At 52.9% G+C, this 19,909-nt stretch overlaps 6 protein-coding genes across 6 annotated transcripts; 5 read left to right on the forward strand and 1 right to left on the reverse strand.

The window, feature by feature from the left end:
- The first annotated feature begins 249 nt into the window (after positions 1-249).
- On the forward strand, positions 250-2,610 carry M406DRAFT_84745 (family 13 glycoside hydrolase). The gene is made up of 3 exons (XM_040926051.1): positions 250-763; positions 875-1,702; positions 1,814-2,610. Exons 1-3 carry the CDS (start codon positions 547-549, stop codon positions 2,377-2,379), a joined length of 1,611 nt encoding a protein of 536 aa, XP_040772542.1. The 5' UTR covers positions 250-546; the 3' UTR covers positions 2,380-2,610.
- A 2,046-nt stretch (positions 2,611-4,656) lies between these two features.
- On the forward strand, positions 4,657-5,381 carry M406DRAFT_323919 (OsmC-like protein; the record flags this gene model as incomplete). The annotated part of the gene is made up of 2 exons (XM_040919829.1): positions 4,657-4,767; positions 4,975-5,381. A coding segment is annotated over exon 2 (296 nt), but the record flags the coding sequence as incomplete, so codon positions are not given.
- A 3,455-nt stretch (positions 5,382-8,836) lies between these two features.
- On the forward strand, positions 8,837-9,494 carry M406DRAFT_323920 (uncharacterized protein). Its single transcript, XM_040919830.1, has 3 exons — positions 8,837-8,942; positions 9,033-9,218; positions 9,286-9,494. Exons 2-3 carry the CDS (start codon positions 9,084-9,086, stop codon positions 9,355-9,357), a joined length of 207 nt encoding a protein of 68 aa, XP_040772544.1. The 5' UTR covers positions 8,837-8,942; positions 9,033-9,083; the 3' UTR covers positions 9,358-9,494.
- Positions 9,495-10,046: 552 nt separating this feature from the next.
- On the forward strand, positions 10,047-11,539 carry M406DRAFT_357790 (uncharacterized protein). The gene is made up of 4 exons (XM_040923773.1): positions 10,047-10,265; positions 10,326-10,390; positions 10,457-10,897; positions 10,975-11,539. The coding sequence occupies exons 1-4, from the start codon at positions 10,186-10,188 to the stop codon at positions 11,253-11,255; spliced, it is 867 nt and encodes a 288-aa protein (XP_040772545.1). The 5' UTR covers positions 10,047-10,185; the 3' UTR covers positions 11,256-11,539.
- A 597-nt stretch (positions 11,540-12,136) lies between these two features.
- On the reverse strand, positions 12,137-13,988 carry CKB-1 (intrinsic regulator activity, regulation of circadian rhythm). The gene is made up of 2 exons (XM_040926285.1): positions 13,426-13,988; positions 12,137-13,337 (listed from the first exon to the last, which is right to left on the reverse strand). The coding sequence occupies exons 1-2, from the start codon at positions 13,582-13,584 to the stop codon at positions 12,477-12,479; spliced, it is 1,020 nt and encodes a 339-aa protein (XP_040772546.1). The 5' UTR covers positions 13,585-13,988; the 3' UTR covers positions 12,137-12,476.
- An 894-nt stretch (positions 13,989-14,882) lies between these two features.
- Positions 14,883-15,491, forward strand: M406DRAFT_230375 (Clavaminate synthase-like protein; the record flags this gene model as incomplete). Its single annotated transcript, XM_040915834.1, has 1 exon — positions 14,883-15,491. A coding segment is annotated over one exon (609 nt), but the record flags the coding sequence as incomplete, so codon positions are not given.
- Between the last annotated feature and the right edge of the window lie 4,418 nt (positions 15,492-19,909).

Genomic DNA, 19,909 nt, shown 5'->3' on the forward strand with positions numbered 1-19,909 from the left:
CGGCGTCGAGAGTCGCAAAGAGAAGAAAGAGAAGAGAGCAAAGAAGAAAAAAAAAAGCGGTCGCTACCGTCCGCCAAGGGTGTCGATCTGCTGAATTTGAAATGGACTCCGTTCGGATACGACGGCCAACACAAATGGGCGGACCCCTGGCAGTCTGGGGGTTCCGAGGGAAAAGAAGAGCCAATTTCCCCCGTGGGATGAACCACCTGACAATCCGCTTCGCCTTTTCCTTCCACAAGGTTGTATGGATTTGCTCGTCTTCAATTGACACTTCTCCTACCTCACGTCACTCGTTCATTTGCCCTTTTGGTCCTACCACCTGGGGAAAGAAGAAGCAGAAGAAGAAAGTAAGAGAATCAGGGACTTGTTTCTCATCTTCCTTCGTTTCTACACGCTCTTTTCAGACTCTCTTTCCGAATACTACTTTCCGTGGAGAAGTGGAGGTGCTGCGTATGCCCTCATTACGCTTTAAGCATTGACTCAACATAGTTTCTCGTTATCTTTTGTTAAAACCCAACGCTCTCTCTTTTCTTCAAAGAAGGCACCATGTACTCTGCATCACTCGCTCTCGCAGCGGCCACGGCCCTGTTGGGTGTTTCCAACGCTGCCAACACGGAGGAATGGAAGTCGAGATCTATCTACCAGGTCGTCGTCGACCGCTTCGCAAAGACAGATGGATCGACTACAGCCGAGTGCGACGAGCTGTACCTTTTCTGTAACGGAACCTGGACCGGTTTGATCAACCACCTGGACTACATTCAGGGTAAGAGAGAGAAAAGAAACTCCTGGCCTTCTATTATGGTGTGGAAGGAGACATTGTATGAGCAATGGGGGTTGTTTTTTTGCTAATGAGACTTCTCTTCCCCACGTTCAGACATGGGCTTCACCGCTCTCCAGATCAGCCCAGTTGTGCACAACATTGAGAACGACACCATTGTCGGTGATGCGTACCACGGCTACTGGCAAGATGACCTGTACGCCCTCAACCAGCACTTCGGCACGGCTGATGAGCTCCAGAAGCTCTCGGATGAGCTTCACAGCCGCGGCATGTACTTCCTAGTCGACGTTGTAGTCAACAACATGGCCCAGGCCTTCAACAACACGTACCCCCCGCCTCTGGACTACGCCCTCATCGAGCCCTTCAACAAGGAGGAGTACTACCACCCGTACTGCAACGTGACCGAGTGGACCAACCAGACCAACTACCAGGACTGCTGGCTGTACCCGCTGGGCGTCGCGCTGGCTGATCTCGACACCGAGTCCGACACTGTCGTGGACACGTTTGGCACCTGGATCCAGGAGCTTGTCGCCAACTACTCCATCGATGGCATCCGTATCGACGCGGCCAAGCACGTCGACGACGATTTCCTGCCGACTTTTGTCTCCAATGCCGGCGTCTTCGCTCTCGGTGAGGTACTGACTGGCGAGGTCACGGATTTCTGCCCCTACCAGACCGACGGGCTGCTCCCTGGCATGCCCAACTACCTCGAGTACTACCAGATCATCTCTGCCTTCAACGGCGGCGAGATGACCCTGATCGACTCGATCCGCGACCAGGCGCGTGATGCCTGCAATGACACCGCCGCCCTGGGCTCGTTTGCTGAGAACCACGACATGCCTCGTTTCGCCTACTACAACGACGACATGGCCCTCGCCAAGAACGCCATGGCTTATGTCATTCTCAACGACGGTATCCCTCTAGGTACGCAACCTTGTCTCCCAAAAGAAAAGAAGTAATCCTTTTTTTTTTTCCCTCTTATTGCACGCAAGATTGCTAACAATTTGTTTGTTTTTTTCACTCGCCACTGTACAGTCTACCAAGGCCAGGAGCAGCACTACAACGGCGGCGATACCCCCGCTAACCGCGAGGCCGTGTGGCTGTCAGGGTACAACACGTCGGCGGAGCTGTACCAGACTGCCAAGACGCTCAACACTATGCGCAACTACTTGATCAACCAGACCGCGTCGGCCGATTCCACGTACGTCAGCTCGCAGGCGCAGTCGCTTCACGTCGACACCAACCACCTCTGCCAGACCAAGGGCCCCAGCGGGTACCAGATTGTCTCGTGCATCATCAACCTGAGCAGCTCGGGCACCAGCTACACCCTGTCCATCGGCGGCTTCCAGGCCGGTGACGACGTCGTCGAGCTGCTCAGCTGCACCACCAGCACCGCCGACGACCACGGTAACGTCACCATGTACATGGACAAGGGCCAGCCCAAGGCCTACGTCCTGCAGAGCCACCTGAATGCTACCGGTCTGTGCAACACCACCGAGGACGCGGCTACCGCGGCCAAGGATAGTGCTGCGGCTGGTGTGCAGGGTAGCCTGTCGATGCTGGCTGGTGTTGTGATTGGCGCGATGCTGATGGCCCTGTAGAGTTGTGAGAGGGTGGACTTTCGAAAGGGGGGGTAGTAGAGAAAAGGTGAGGAGGTGAATGGGGTGGAGGTGGGAGGATGGTATGTGTTCATGACCCACGAATTCAGGGCATGAGAACAGAGTGTTCGCAAGATTCTTCTGCTACAAGTACAGTAATGACAATCCGTTTGTATATATGTATGTCTTTATTGAGGATTTGAAATTTTAAAAGAAAAAACCGTTATAATCTCCACACACAGGTTTCTCCATATGGCGTCTCAAAAGCCCCAGGACATTGTGTGATTCTTGTATTCTCTTGTTGAGGAAAGAAGACTTTCAGTATCCTTCCGAATCCAGGTAAACGCTGGCCGCTGATAGTGTATCCTACTTTGGTAACCCTTGGCTCAGCAGTTCCCAACTCCAAATCCTCACCAAACACAACACCCTTCTTTAACCAGACGGGTTCATCAACCATCGGCTATTCAATGGGCCAACAGAATCCAAGCAATGGCCTCACATCAATCCCTATAACTCAAAGACATGAGGTCAAAAGGGTTAGGGCGCATTAGTCATGTACACAAGAGAAAAATCCTGTCAGCTGTCTCTTGTTTCTTGTTTCTTACTCAATTCAGCCTTATGCAAGTAATCGAACCACTGAGCCGCTTGCTGCTGGGGGGGGGGGGTTTACAGGGAGGGGGTTTTGTGATTTTCTGTGGTTTTTGCCGCACTCCCTCCCTCCGCTTGGCACCCTGCGGCACAGTAAGCACATACAGTATTACCTGATCAACGACATGGATCGTCACGGGGGGGAAGGGTGCCACCGCAACAACCACGTGCACGTTTTGAAGTAACATCAGTATGAACGTTCTCAAACCTTGAGGTTATTTTCTTGCTGGTAAACGGGTGGCTGGGACCCCATGATTATTCTAAGTTTTGTTTGCATCTTATTTTCTTCGGGGGGGGGGGGTCGTCCCTTTCGATGTAGATGGCGCGCAAGGGCAGGGTTGGGGAAAATGTGCTTGGGTTCAATGTTGAGATCGACCCGCACCGGTCAACTCCCCCCACGGTTCCATTTTCCTTTGACGCACACACCACACTTTAATGATAGGTTTTGCGTTCCACTTCATTTGGGGCAAGGTAATTGTTAGCCAGAGATGTATAGAGGAACGAGATCTTGTCCCGAGCCAGCGTGGCCTGGTTCAGATTTGTGTCTCTTCCGAATGCATATGATCACTTATGGAGGTCTGACTGGACATGGCTGTGAGTATCCAGGTACCTACCTAATACTTGACCGAGAGGTTCAGGTACCGAGGTCAGTATCGCGAGAATGCAGGACTAATCGGAAATGAAAACTGCATAACTGTTGTTTTTTTGGGGAATTGTGCAGTTTATGAAGGAGTGAGTTTGACCACGGCCTGAGTGAGCGAGCCAGTCGCATTATCTGCTGGCTTGCAATGAATGCGTCAATCTTGATGTCTTGAACAAGATGTTCAGCTTAGAATACAGTCTAGACGTTCATATTGAAAGCTTGGATACCCAACTTGATGGTCGACTTTACAGCTGGGGTTGTATTCATGTAAGTACTATGGTAAACATGGAAACACTTTTTCGAGTCTTTCTGCAGATCTCTCTGCATCTCTATAAACCTCTTTCTTCATTAGAATTACCATGTTTCTTCCAAATGAACACAGTATGTACATGTCAATCAATTACGACGAGTAAAGCCTTTTTCTCTTGAAGATGGCCATGCTGACATAGAGCAAAGTTCAATGACCTCGTATTAATTAAGCACCAGTTCGATTCTGTTGTGTAATTGTGCCGCTCATTTTGTACACAAAGCAACATCGATCCAAACTTGGAGCAGTCATTCATTTATTTGACATAAACATCCCTGGTTTCCTTTTCGAATATAGGTTTTGAGATGGGAGAGGAAGGAAAGCAAAGAAAGTTGGGGGGGGGGGGGGTTTGTTTCCTGCTCATCAGAACATGATCATGACTCGGGAGACTTCACACCGTAATTTTGGGCATTGCAACAAGTCTTCCTGCTTGACAATTCAAGGTTTCTATAGTTTGAGCTAATACGTAAAGTATCTGCATCTGTACAACAAGCCTCTTCATTGTCGAGGACGTCAGCTGCTGCTAGTGGTTAGGGCTGGCTGGCCGTCGCAGCGGGCCAAGAGGCGCTACGTCCAATGTATAAGACGTCACTCATAGCTCAGAGCTACAGCTCAGCACCAGAACGAGCTACAAAAAGTTCAGAGAAACCTCTTTCAATATTATTAATTTCCTCTGACTACCAACGTTCCAAACTATTCATAAACTGATCTTATATTTCTTCAATCACTAATTTCTAAAAAGTCACAACATTCATCCAAGATCAAATATGGCCTCCCTTCGCACATCCCTCACCCGGCATCACGTCGCCCGCCCATCGTCCCTCCTCAAGTCATTCACACCCATCCAGGCAACGACACCAATGCTGAGGAGGACAACCCCTCCAGCCCACTGCCGCGCCCTCAACACCGCCACCGCCCCGATTCTCTACTCAGCCCACGCCCGCGTCGTCGGCGCACGCACGGGCCACATCGAGGGCGACGACCTGAACGTAGACCTCACCATGGCCAAGACGCTCGGCGGCACGGGCGACAAGGGCAAGACGAACCCGGAGGAGCTGTTCGCGGCCGGGTACGGGGCGTGTTTCCAGAGCGCCATGAACGCCAGCGCGGCGAGCATGGGGATCAAGATGCCCGGGAAGAAGGAGGACAGCGTGGTGGACGCGACGGTGCACCTCGTGGGGGACATGAAGACGCTGGATATGGGGATCCGGGTCGACATGAAGGTTCGCGTGAAGGGCTTGGACAGGGCCGAGGTCGAGAAGGTTGTGGCCAAGGCGGAGGAGGTGTGTCCGTACAGCAGGGCGACGAGGGGTAATGTGGAGACCAAAATTGAGATTGTTGATGAGCTGTGAGGGGGGATTGCACACGATGTAGCTGAAAGACATTGGAATTTGAGAATCTGGTTCTGAGGGGCTCACTTGCTTGCCCACATGCCATGTTCCCCTCGCCCTCCTATCCAGTCCGATCTGGTCACCTCCTGGCCAAATACCTCAAGTGCTCATTGCAAAACAGTATCTTCCGGAACGCCAGGCCATCTCCAAATTTTGATTTTCTTTGGTAGAACGCAACCATCCAAGCAGTTCAGAGAGCAGAGTTGTCGTCGTGTTCATGACATTCCCCTGTCTCCCCTTTTGATCCCACTTCGTCTAGTGGACCCAAACAACAGCACCGGTCGATGAGAAAGACGAATCAAGATGCCTGCCCACCGTGTGCGCCCTCCTAGCCAGCTTGCCCGCCAGTCGCAGGCGCAGGCGCAGACGTGGGCGCACCACGCAGTCCCGCACTCGCTGCGCTCTCGCCAACCTTGACCTCATCCTCAGGAACACCGATAGCCACACTCGTCACGCTGCCGGTAGTGCTCAGCATACTGGTGACCCTCTCGTTCCTCGGGCGTGTGATGTTGGCGCCCCCGGTAGACGCAACCGTTACACTGGCTGTCGTGCTCACACTCTCGCTCCGTGGTCGCGTGCTAGCATCACTCGCCCTCCTCTCACGCACCATGCGTTCCAGATCGCGGATGCGCCGCTTCAGGGACTCGTTCTCGCGCTTCACACTGTCCAGCTCCTGTCTGTAGAAAGCCGTCTCCTCGTATCGCGTTGTCGCCGGCATCATAAAGGGCGATATATGATCGGGCCCGGGGGTGGGCGTGGCCGAGGGAATGGACGTAGGCCCTGCTGTGGTGGAGGTGTGTGGGGACCGGAGGGGAAAGTAGCCTGCATGTGCGGCGTCGGCCATATGTGAAGCCCATGACGAGGCATGAGCGGGAGAGCTGCTGAGACTCTGGCGCGAGTGCGACTGCGTGCTGTTCTGGCGGCTGAGAGCCGTAGCACCTGGCCTGATGGGTGCAGGAGCGGTGATATTGACAACGGATGTGCTTGCGGCAGGACCGCCCACGGCCGAAACTGAGCCCGCGGTCGCCGCGATGCTGCGCGCGCTGGCGCTCGAGCCGCTTCTGGTATGCCGTCGGCCGCTGGAGGAGGGGATGGAGAAGCCGGAGCCAGAAAGAAGATGCTGTCTGCCGTCAGGGATGGCAGGAATCTCCGCACCCGAAGCAGAGGCGCTCGCAGAGGTTGAAGAACCGTTGGACACGACGGAGGCGTTCTGGGCCTGACGGAGGATGTCGAGCTCTCGGGTGAGACGGTTGACCTGGGAGCAAAAGCATCAGCCTTTGTCATGTAGGGGGAAAAAACAAGGGGGGGTGGGAGTGGGGGCTGCTAATCCACGTGCAACATACCACGGCCTCTTGCTCTTTCTCGAGCTCTTGGTGGAGTTCGGCAGCTGTCAGTGGTCGTGGGTGCCGTAGAGGTCCGGGACCCGAAGTCACAGAAGACGCATCTGCAGATGGCTGCGCTGATGCGGTAGCCGCAGCCAGGTGGGGAGAGGGAAGAGACGGCGCGATCGGGGCACCTGTCGCCACAGCATTTAGGTTCGAAGGGAGGATATTGAGGGTGTTTTCTGAAGGCGCCGAGCTCGAGACGGGACCTGGTGGCGGGGGAGGCATCTGGGCCGAGGAGGTTCGTCGGGAGAGGGCGAGGACGCGAGGAGACTCAGGAACTGAGTTGAGGTCGGGCATGATGACAGAAAACAGTTCCAATTCTGCAAGCTGACACTGAGAGAGATTTGGTGAGGATGTGTGCTGTTTGTGGATCAGCTGGCGATCGCGATGTGGTGTGTTTGTGTTCGTAGGAGTGGTCTGCGGGGGCCGGGGGACTTCACTCTTGTGCTGCACGGCGTGACGAAACGTCAACCCCGCAAGTCGCTGTCAGATCATGGAAATTGTGGCAGAGGAGGGGGTATTGAATTCCACTCGCTTGAAAATTAAGGAGGTGATAAGGAAGCACTGGTGGGCTGAATGAAGTGTTATGCGCAACCCCTGGGCGAGAGACTACGGTTTGGAAGTCTCAAGATGGGTAGGAAGTGGTTGGAAGCCTAGACAATATACTGACCACCCTTAACCGTAAGTTCCCATCATATAGTACCAGAATAGGTTCGGCACGGCATTGGTAGCGGGGGGTAGCGGGGCTCGACCGTCTCACCGCGATCCGCCTGGGGACCCTGGCACCTGGGAATACACGACTAACATTAGGAGTAGGCCCCTCAGGCCTTGGCTTTCCCATACTTGAAGCAGAGTGCATGGCCTTAACAACGCACACAGTCTATATTGCCAATACCTTTGTAGGATCCAAGACAAACATCGGCAAGGGCAAACAGAAACAATATGCAAGTGATCACTGTGGGGGGATGAAGAGAGGCTATCAAAAGTACCTCCTCTCGCCCCTTGCAGCAGCTGATCAGCAGACTTCCACAGAGGTAGGATTCGCTACTGACGGGCAGAGCTCTTCGCAACTAAGCAAGTACGGAGTCAGCACGAAAGTGTTGGGTACTACAAGGACCATTTCGTCCGTCTTGAGATCTGCTCAGGATTTTCTGGTCGTATACAGGACGTCTTTCCCTCCTGAGCCTGACTATCTCTGCTGTCACCATATTCATAACCTTTGCTGTGACTGTGTCTTCGCGTAAAAGCTGTCGCAAATGTGGAAGAGGCGTGATTCGATCTTGTCTGGATTCATCCCAGCAGCAATTCTGTCGACAGAAAATCTTCTCAAGTTCCAACCCAATTTGGCATGCCCGGGAAATGACTGAATGATAGGTATCCCGAGACTTTTCCTCCCCTTGGAATGGGCTCGGTAGCCTCTGTGAGACGGTGACGCATTTTAGTACGCACTCGGAATTCACTTGAGCCGTAGCACGAACAATTTTGGCATAGAAGTGGACTTGGTTAGATGATTCTGTTTTTCTCGAATGGTGGTCTCCCATATGCAACCGCTGATCTGGATAGCCCTGGTATGCAGGATGACTTCCAATCAGACGTTGCGGAGCTCATCCTTCGACACAGTTGCTGCTGTGAGCAGACCCAATAACAGATATCAAACACAGCGATCCCTTTTTCTCTCTTCTTTTTCTCCTTCTACTTTCTTATGAGTCGTATACCCTCGAAAATTGGGGTCTGGGGGAAGAAGACGGGGGGGGGGGGCCGCAAACGTCTAGGTGTTTTTGGGGAGGTCCGCTCATGATCGCTCGTACGTTGTGGGCGGGCGAACTCATTCCAGTATGATCTACAAAGACAAGCCTAGTAAGGCAAGCTTCTAGAAGAACGAGATGGCGCGTTATGTTGTGCTCAATAGCTCGCTGTTAAAGATAGTGGCCCTTGAGCGGAGGGCGATGTGCAGAGGGAACGTCATCTTGTCCGAATGACGAAATGGCAGCACCTGTGGAGGCGGTCCCATGTATGACATAGCGCAAAGAAGAGAAGGCACACGCCCCGGAACGCTCGCTCCTGAACACAGACTGCCAGTTTACTTAAAATCTCAACTGCTCTGATTGACAGGCAAAATTCCAACTTTCTCAAACAACATTCCTCAACGACCAAGAAACGCATCATAACTCTCAGCCACCAGGTCACCTCAAGTAAGTACACCTTAGTCCACCAGGCTGCCTCAGCCTACTGGAGCACAGCAGCTACAGGTCAATGTAATTACTAACCTCAAGCTTGTCAAGAAGACCAACCCTACTTCTCATACCCCTTCACAATAAACATAAAAAGTCAAGATGTCTTCCGGTGAAGGTCGCGAGTCCCCTGATCCCGAGACCCAGACCGGGGCTCAGCTCCACGACGCACCTGCCGACGGCCAGGGTGTTACCAACACTGATAACAAGGCAGAGAACAATCAGTCTGACCTAGATGTAAGAGTGTACAACCTCCAGGTTGATTTGCCTCAATGATAATGATAGCTAACAAATGTGTTCCCAGAAACTGACATCAAACCCTAAGGGACCCCTTGATGATGCAGTAAAGGAGAAGTTTGGGAAATCAGAGAAATAATGAAGCTTAGGGTGGAGTTGGAATGATGGCATGGAGACTCCTGAGCAGATAGACCCTCTATCATCATGAGCGTAGAGGTTACAGAGGCTTTATGCAGACTTAGCATAATGAACAAGACACGAATCTCCTTTATACCTCACCTTGCAGTTGTCTTGGGGCGTATCGTGAGACTGTTACCTCAATAGACTACAGCCTGTAATCCAAATGACTGCAAAGGCCTGTTACATAACGTCAAGAGGGGCTGGCCCCCTGATCGTTTTCACATGGCCACTAACAATCGGAGTATCCTTCCTTTAGAATGTCCTAGTAGTCAGGATCACATTCTTGAGGGTGGCGGTTTGGAGTGCCAGAGCTTTGGGGCGACACGACTGGAGGCAGCCCTGATTGATGCAGAGGTACTTGATGTCCAGGCATAGCTCTGGTCTGACCCAAAGTACCTCATAGCGGGCTCAGCCACAGGGAAGCTGTCAACATATGACATGGGACATGGGTACACCCCACTGTAGCTTCTAGCAATTAGATGACGTCGCCCCATTGCCCCTCACTTTGGGACAGTGGTACCCCATACGGCCAAAGCAAGCTTGTCAGGAGAGAGGAAGACCCGGAACCAGCCACTTGGACGGTTTCCCAACATACCTGGAGACCTCAAACCTTCACATGTGCTCAGCCTCCCTCCCTGCAAGATCTTCATAAAGCAACCATCGCCTACAATTTTGTCCCTGTGATTCATTCTTCTCTTCTCTCAACCTCAAGTAACTTTCACTCCAAGAACATCCATCACTCGATTACAACATCAACAACAACAGATTTCCCTTGCCCAACATCAAGATGTCTGCTACTACCGTTCACGTCAAGAACATCTCGGCTCAGACCGATGACAAGGAGATTCGTGATTTCTTCAGCTTCTGGTAAACATTGCTCTGTTGTATCAAGCATCTCGAGCTATGCTAACCTTCCTTCCCCTCCAGCGGCAAGATTACCAGCCTTGACGTTCAGACTGAGGGAGAGACCAAGTCGGCCAGCGTAACCTTTGGTAAGCTTCCGTTGCCACGCCATACCCAACCTGCTTGTAAAGACGAACATACTAATCCTCCCACAGAGAAGGACACCGCTGCCAAGACTGCCCTCCTCCTCAACAGCACCCAGCTTGGTACCTCGCACATCTCCGTCACCTCAGCGTCGGGCATCTCCCCGGATGACGAGAGCCCCGCCACTACGAACAAGGAGCGCGACTCCGACGAGATCACACAAGAGGAGAAGCCACGCTCTCGCATCATCGCCGAGTACCTCGCGCACGGCTACGTGGTTGGCGACGCCGCCATCCAGCGCGCCATCGCTCTTGACCACCAGCACGGCGTGTCGACCCGCTTTATGAGCAAGCTGACCGAGCTGGACACCAAGTACCATGCCACCGACCGGGCCAAGACTGCCGACCAGAGCTACGGTATCACTGCTCGCGCCAATACCATCATGACAGGGCTGGGATCGTACTTTGAGAAGGCGACTAACACTCCCACCGGCAAGAAGCTGGTAGATTTCTGTAAGTCGCGGGGAACATACCAATACCTACCTCTCGTGTCGAACTGTGCATGCTAACCTTGACCTCCCTCACACCAGACAACCAGGGCCAGAAGCAGCTCCAAGATGTTCACAATGAGGCCCGCCGCCTTGCAGAGCTCAAGAAGGAAGAACATGGCGGCTCCGCCTATAAGGCCTCCGGTCTCGAGCGCGTCTTCGGCGCTGAGAAGTCCACAAGCGAGGCGCCATCCTCGGGCCCTGGCGCCCCTGCCGCACCGGGCGCCAGCACCACCACCGAGACTTCGCAGCCCGTGAAGCCTGCCGAGGGTGGCGTCAGCCTCCAGGAGTCCACTCCCATCCAGACCGAGAAGTCTGGCTAGAGGAGGGTCTACCGCTGGAGGACAACACCATTACACAAGGCTCAATGATTGGGTGGTTAGTTTGGAGGAGCCCTTACATGAAGGAACGCATGGGCATGCTGTTATGACTGTGTCTTGATTTGGACATTTCCATCGTGCGAGCGTTGAAAAACAATGAATACCCCGCGACCCTATCGTCTTTACTTGTCGGTGATCTTGAAAGTGTGTCCCATTCTTGATTTATGAGTAGCTTAGTGCGAAACAAATTGAAGTGTAACGCGTGAATGCTTTCGCAGTGATAATCTATCCATGGCTCGATTCGTGACTTTTGAGAGATGGTATGAAGAGTTCTTGCTTGTACTGTGTATGTATGATGTTTCGCGACATGAGTAGAGGCAAGAACACGCGCGGTGCTGTGATGGTCATTAATGAAGTCAGATGGGCTTAAACCCGATGCCAATTACCCAATCCACCTCCAAAATCTACGGTACAAGCAACCATCCAACGATACCTTATTATCGCCCACCCACCAAGCCCGGTGGAACGTATACGAAGAACCAAGGAAAGTAGTAAAGGGGGGGGGGAGGGGGGATGAGCACGGGAAACGCCAGTCACAATGCAAAAAGAAAAGAAAAGAAAACAAGGATGGAACGGTGATGATGAGTTTGGATTTACTTCAGTCTTTCTTTGCCCTCTGAACACCTCGCTCTCCCACCTCCAGCATCGCTCTCTGCCCCCCCCCCCCCCTCTTCTCTTTCTGCGTGTGCCTGCATCTCTGATGCTTCGTGTCCTATGCATCTCCTTTCCAATATGTCTCCCTACTTCTGTGTAACTAGAATGTCCCCGGGGGCTGACTTGATACGGCTCCAGACGCCAGCCACCTAGGTTTCGGCAATCGTACTCCAGAAACCCACTCTTGGGTGCCCACAAGCGCCTATCCTCAATAGTGTTTGGATGTTGAGATTTGGGGCAGGAGGTCAGGAGAACTGTGAGTAGAGAGGGGCCATGGCATGACAGCCAAACACCGATGTGATGGCTTGGGAAGAAAGTCTGCAATAGCCTGACTTCGCACCTTCATGCCCTCGTGTCTCTTGTGAGGGAGACGTCGAGAAGGATGAAAGGTTTGGACGGGCTGCTGCGAAGACGACCAACGGGCCCGTGAGATGTCTGGCGTAAAGCAAGGAATTTCGTGACTCCTCGTTTGGAGTCGGAAGGTGAGTCCTGCGCTTTTCTCTTGCCTCGCTATAGCTCAGACTCGGCGCCATTAGCCTCGACCGCTGTTGGGCTGCCATTCTCGTCTTGCCGCTGCGGCCGGCGCCGAACACGCCGACGTGGTGGTCTACTGCTCGTGCCGTTCATGCTCTCGTCGTCGTCTGAATCGGGATTCTCTAGTGCATACCTGCGCACCTCGTCCAGCTCGTTGATGTCGGCAGGCTTGTCGCGTAGCCATTGCATGCGCGGGCCCGACCTGGCCAGCTCCGAGACCCTGAAGCCGTAGATCCTAGGCTCGTAGATCTTGGTGGGGCCGAGGCCTGGTGCGATGTTCCGCGCGTGCATGCCATTGATCATGACATCCACCTCGCCAGAGCGGCGCGAGATGTGCAGCGCATTCGACGACAGCAGGTCGGCGCCGTGTTTGGAGTAGTCGTAGTCCGGGAAGGTGAGCAGGAACAAGGCGCCAAAGGTGCGGCCAAAGAAGGCCCCGTCGACGGTCTGGAAGCGGCTATTGGGGGGCACATAGACGTCGAGGCACGACGGGCAGAACAGCTTGACCGTGTCCTCGCCGGGTATATCGGACAGCCCTACAGGGAGGGTGCGGGCCTGGTTGCAGTTGGTCCGCGGACAACAGCCGAAGTGGCCCATCTCGTACTTCTCGCTCATCTGCTGTATGCCTGCGCGGGAGCAGATGTACCGCTGGTGTATGAGCCCGTAGAGCATCTCGGCCGACGACTCGATCACCGAGAGGTCGCTGTTCATCCGGTTGTGTTGCCGCCGCTCGCCGGGGAGCCTGCGGTCCAGGGCATCGCCACTTATGTCCTCATCGTCCTCGTCCTCGTCTTCTTCTTCGTCTTCGTCGTCCTCTGGCTCGACATCCAGGATCATCTACGCGAGATCATGTCAGTTTCAGATGAGCCCTATGCTGCCAAGGCCGAGGCCCCCGTCTAGAATGACGGGGTCATGTGTCTCGTACCTCGAGGGCTTCCTTGTACATAGGAACCTGTGACTGCAGCCCAGTCAGATTGAAGTCATCCTCGATGAACTCCTCGGAGACCTCTGCAAAGTACTCATGGCCCAGTAATGAGCAGAACGAGGCAACCCAGGACTCGGGCGGACCTGAAGAGGTCGACATTTTTGCGTTAGCGGGATGGCTGGGAGACGCCGTTGCCAGCTGGGAGATAAAGAGGCAGACGGGCAGGCTGCGTGGCGATGGGAGGGGGCAGTCGTGAATGGGGGCGTCGATCCGTCGCAAGGACAGAGCGCGTGAGACTGGAGGTATCACACGGTCTCGGTCTTGTCGCTGTGCTGTGCAGAGTCAGAGAGAGAGAGAGAGAGATGGTGTGTGGTTGGACTCTTCCTGGCGCCAAAAAGTCTACAGAAGAGCCCAGGAGATGGTTCGCATGGTTGTTGATTGGTCTGGGAAGCGCGCGCAAATAAGCAGGCAGATGCCTTGAGAAGTGACTTAAATCAACGCCAAAGCGCACGACGGGTACGGACTAGAGAATGACAGTGAGGTTGCCTATCAGCGCAGTTCGCCAGATGCCTGGACCGTGGATGCGTGGACAAGTCGAGCGGGAGGCGTTGGGATGTCGAGGGGCAGACTTGCTCACCTTTGACGCCTTGCCTAGTCAGGTTGGCTAGGCAGTTAGCGTGGTGGGCTGGACACGTGCTTACATAACTCAACTCGCGCGCTCTGTACCTTCTCATATGTATTTGTTGCGTACGGAAATGGAGTGATCACAGGATTCAGACGTTATCGAATAACTACTTCCCTATATGAGTGTCTTTTTTGAATTTTATTTTTCTGTGCCGGAACCCATGACGCATCACTCTTCAAAATGACCATCGTCCACTAAGACCAAGTTTATCATAAGAGATGTCGCAATGAACTCCCTTAGCAGAGGGTGCAAAGGCAGGACACCGAGGCTGGGGTGTCGACCATCATGGAAGAAACCTGCAAATCGACAACAAAGGCAGAGGAATGTTGGTCATGGCACTGCCGTGAAGGAGTGTGCATCCGTTCCTGCTGATTACGAAGATGTTATGGCCCGTGGCAAAAATGGGTTCCGAGAATGGGGCTTCGATCGAGAGAAACCTCTGGTGATGAGAGCAGGCCCTGCGTCTGTCCTGATGGCGGCTGCCACCAGATGGTTCGAGGTTGCGCCTGGCGACACGACATCAACGCCAAGAAAGACCATGACAGAATACCTGAGATCATTTCTTGCGGTACCATTTCCTTATGAGCTGAGTTATCCTCAGTGCCACAAGACGCGCGGGGAAGCGGTCCACGATTTCATCACCAGCCTAAAGTCCACCGGTGACTCCAGCAGACCAACGCTAGAGACAGTTCTTGCTAAGATCCTTGAGAGTCATCTTCCGACAACGCCTGGAGATGATCGAGGCAGTCTGTCGCATCCGGAGCAAGTTCTTCAATTTCACTCACCGCTGGCTTTACTCGATACTGCTGTGCGGTACAACTTGGATCTACCAGCTTCCGTTCCAGGCCAGTCCGGCGTGGACAGGCATCCGCTTCGAAAGCTGTACATTGCACAAGCACCTCTAGATTCTCTTCCCAAGGCTTTACAAGAAGACGTCCCTACGCCACGCCTCGTGCAGGAGGTTGGCAGAGGTGATCTCTACGGCTCGAGCATCTGGTTGGGCCTGGAGCCGACCTACACACCTCTCCACCGGGACCCGAACCCGAACCTATTCGTCCAGCTGTGTGGAAGCAAGATCGTGAGACTTCTCCCGCCGGATGATGGTGAGCAGGTTTACGCTACCGTGCAAGCTCGGCTGGGTCGAAGTAGCGGGAACTCCAGAATACGTGGCGTGGAGATGATGGCCGGCGAGGAGAGAGCCCTGCTATATGATGACGTATGGGAGGTGAGAAGGGCCGGCGAGATCCAGAAGAGGGTGATGTTGCAGGCAGACCTGGCACCCGGCGATGCTCTGTTCATCCCTCAAGGCTGGTGGCATAGCGTCAAGAGCACGCTGACGGATGGACGGTTGAACGGCTCCGTGAACTGGTGGTTCCGGTGAGTGTCGCTTGATTGTGAAGCGTGTAGTGTCCGTATCCATGATATCATCAAGCGTATGCACGGCTGGCCTCTTCGAATCACAAAGCGACCACAGAAGTTCACTAAGGACATATGCCCATGATCCCTCCTCAGAAAGATTATTTGGTGCGCACCATCGTCTGTGGCCGCTTATCTGAGAGCCATCTCCCTCGGTAAAAATCGTTGGGTCGAAATTTAAGAACATTCTCGAATCGTGAGAAGCTCAGTATCCTGGACTCTAGAAGTCTGGAAACTATAGCTCCAGAGATGTTTTCAGGTCTAGGGAAGGCCTACTGCCGTACTCTTCTCGGGTGGGGCATGTGGTCCTTGGCTACGGCCCTGTCGTCTTGTTCAAATCAGGATGCCAAAGAGCCTTGTGCCTGCGTATACAAATCAGGCGTTTTGTGCTTCATCAATCCGTTGGAAGTTTTGAGCCACATCGTCAGACATGATACCAAGAACTTGGGATATCCAAGCTCATCTCGGTAGATTATGATCTGTATTATATGGTCGTGGTCTACAGTACATTTGGTAGCCACATCTAAACCTGCCCCGCCTAAAGTGCCCTCCATACCTGTCATGTCATTCACACCTCATAGCTATGGGAATGAAACTCGTTCCCAGACACGACCACGTTTCTTCTTGCAGTCTTGTCATACTGTAAAACATTTATTGTCCACGCTCTTGCACCGTCGCTGCACCTGACCGTGTGTGGGCCTCGCCTCCCGCGTCATGTTCTTCGCCATGCACAGCCACCGCCCAGATCGCTACTCTGAGCGCTGCATCCGTCCGATGAGCACGACATCGACCTAATGGCAGTCCATGCCGTCTTGCATTATTTGTTGGTGCTGCTCTGCGGTGAAGAGAAGCTACGGAGTTGGACCTGTTGAGCACGGCACGGGTAGCGACGCTGTTCTGCGTGTTCGTACTGGCTGTGCCTCGTTTCTTGGAGTATTTATCCTGATGCTGTGGACGAGGGAATTGGTTCACTTGCTCGCAAAGTGGAGAGTATACAGATGGTATCACAAACTTGGCGCTCGTACATGTTGATATACAGAGCACGGTGGCTATGGTACAGTCTCAATTTGCCCTATGATTGATATGGTTCTGGGAGAATGACCTCCTCATGCAGATGGCCTCCCGGGACTTTCTGCAAGACCGCCTCGACACCTGAAGATGCCTTCTCGGCCCTAACTTTACGGATGCAAGTTCATAACGAATTGGCAGCCTTTTCCTCTATACATGATTCTTCAAAAGGTCAACGTCTACAATCGTGTTATGGTTATTGCCAGCGCTGTCGTGGACTCTTCCTGATGGGGTACTTCCGGAGCCGAGCACGTCCGCTCCGGCCCCGGCTTCGAAGGAGAGAGACTGAGCCCTGGACGTTGCCAGATGTCACGGCCTAGTTCTTTAGCCATGCATTGCTCGTCCATCCGGGAGACCACTGCCTGCCTATTTCTAGTCTAGCTCCCGGATCCGATGCATGCCGGTTTAATGGTCTTTTTCCATGCCCTTGGAAGCCCTGGTAATCTGTACTATGGTGGGAGGCCACATTGTCACTATGTAGTATCTCTGTGGGACATTGTACATAGTTGGTATTAGGGGGGACAGACAGACAGGACGAGTCACATCCCGACCTGATGTGTAGAGAGAGACACACACAAGGTGGGGCCGGGGCGGCCACGGCGTTGTTGAGACATCCGAGCGGGAAGTGGGTGAACATGTAGATTCCTTTGTATACGAGAACAAGACAATACAATTTTTCACTTGCCTTGCAGCTGCAGTAGATCAATAATTGCCATGTAGGAATGGCTGGCTGCAGCTGTGAGTGGTTCCCGTCATAGATAATTCCTCGCCATAACGCCAAGGAGGATATAGTAACAGCGTACTACAACATTGCATCAAAGCAGGCGTGGTGCAACGCTGGGGAAACTTCGGGTTTTTGCTTGGCTGCCACAGAATGAATGTTCGCGCCCCCGTCGTCAGTGCTGGTTATCAGTTCCTCCACCCGCCCCCCCCTCTTTGGGGGCAGTGCGAACCTTCTTTCTTTCTTTTCAAAGTTGCCTTTTATTTCCGGAAGTTCTGTCAGATGCAGGGCACAGGAGATAGGGTACTCGGTAGATGCCTATCTCCGTTGTTATGGGACCCCGAGATTCAAAGTTTCCCTTGCATCACCGTGGAGAAGGGGGCACGAACCTCCTCCTCTACGTGGTCGCTATGTGTCCCGTACATGCTGGCTCGCTTCGATCACAGCAGGAGGGTAGGATATTTCGCGAGGAATGTCTTATCGCGTGTTGACATGTGTTAAAAGGTTGCATAGTAGCATGGGCTAGTAGCATTGGCTAGAAAGTCGTGATCCCATGAACGGGTTTCTATCCTTGATCTAAAAGGGAAAACAGAAACGATAAGTAGACGAATAAACATCTCGGGTCAACATGCCTGCCACGGAGACTGATGAGTCCTCACCGAAAGTTGACTGCCGATCTTGCTACCCTCCCGACCGCCACCACCACCAATGTAGTGTAGACTAAAACGGGAACGGTAGGGGGATGGAACGCGCCCCTGCAAAGCATCCGAACACGCACCAACGGATCTAAAACTATTGTATCACAGTACAAAGTGCAGTCCTGTGATATCACAACAATACGGGCTCAAAAGACCTGGTGGAGCAAATCTCGGGTTCTAGAAGGAAACATTCTCCCCGTGCTGATTAAACACGCTGCGATCCCACCTGCACACAAAAGAGTTGGATCGCATACTTACTATAGACCGACGGGGTGTTGTAGTCTGTTGTAGTCCGTGCCGAGAAGCAAAGAGAGAGAGAGAGAGGGTGGGTGATATGCAACAGCATGAAGCAAGCATTGTTGATTGGCAGACAGCCAGACTGCAGAGAATCACTCTGATCTAACCTGGTCAAGCAGCCCATCATTCGCGCACAACTTTGATCTCGTTGGAAACCAGGTGATGGTGTCTTGCTGCTGCGTTGACCAGAAGAATGCACGTCGGAAGAGTCACCATTCGCACACAACTCTGATCTCGTTGGATACCAGGTGAGGATGTCTTGCTGCATTGACCAGAAGAAGACACGCCGGAAGAGTCATCATGCCCACAGCATAGGCTTTGCAACCCCCCACGCCCCCTACCTCACCGTGTGTAGAACGTGTTGCTCTTTTGGTCGGCCTGTCCGTCCAGCCTACAACGCTGGCGCTGAAAGGCCTCGTGTGCCTTTCGGAATTGACCTATCTGTGTGTGTTCCACAGCAGAAAGCCGCAGATTACGGTTTTCCCTTAGCAGTGGGTCTCTACCAGTGCAGCACGGCTCAGGCTCTTACTGATAGTGTAAGTTGAGGAGTTTCCCATACCAGGCGCAGGGGGTTGATTCAGGGGGGGGGGGGTCTTTCTTTCCATCTCATTCCTTTTTTCTTTCTTATTTTTCATGTGGACCCCACTCTCTGGTCAGACCCACATCAAATCGCGAAAAGACATGTTGTGGAGTCCGCCTCGGGGGGGGGGGGGGTTGTTGTAGTGAATAGTTGTGTCGGTTTGATGCTTGGGATTCAATGTTTGTGGTAAAGCAGTAAAGAGTTCTATGGCTCCGTTTCTTTGTAACTTGTACATTGGACTATAGTAGGAAAGGCGGGGAAAAAAGAAAAGAAAAAAAAAAGAAAAGGAAGGAAAAACGGCTGCGGCTTGTTGTGCGGACGAGAGGAGAAGGGGAAGAAAGGCGATTTGTAAGTAATGCCGGGTCCCGGTCCGCAGCGGATGCTAGACTGTACCCGGCGGTTGATATTCGGCACGTTCACCGTTGGTTGGGCTTTTTGGTCCACCAGTTTCTACCTACACTTCATGAACTATACATCCTTGCATTGCATGTTTGGCTATACTTCCCTTGTTCGCCTTTTTCTCTCACTCTTTTATCAATTTTGTCAGCTTTCCTCCTCCTCCTCCTCCTCCTCCTCCTCCTCCTCCTTTCCCCTCTTCAAGACATACCTTATAAGAGGAATTGGTCCACCTCTTCTTGCCTCAACATATAAAGTCAGATAACCTACCCTCATTTATTTGTTTGGCTCCTGATCAAGGCTTTGGATCTGCCTTTAGTGGAGCCTCAAGACCATCTCACCACCCTTTGACCTTGGGTGCGTGATCGTGGCCTACCTCATCGTCCTTCTTGGTGGTTGCATCACCCTTCAGCCTCTGCTCTACCAGCCCGTGCATCGCCCTTTATCCCTTCTCTTTTCTTCTTTCTACACACATCGTAATTCATTCTTTATCTTCTGTTGTCATACTGGCCCCTACATATCTATCCACTCATAGGAATCGAGCAGCAGGTTTTTACCTTCTTTTTCCACGAGTATCTTTGGTGTTTCTCGTATTCATCAGACTGACTCGGGCCGATTCGCAC

This window comes from Cryphonectria parasitica, assembly GCF_011745365.1.
Source record: "Cryphonectria parasitica EP155 unplaced genomic scaffold M406scaffold_8, whole genome shotgun sequence".
Classification (NCBI taxonomy): domain Eukaryota; kingdom Fungi; phylum Ascomycota; class Sordariomycetes; order Diaporthales; family Cryphonectriaceae; genus Cryphonectria; species Cryphonectria parasitica.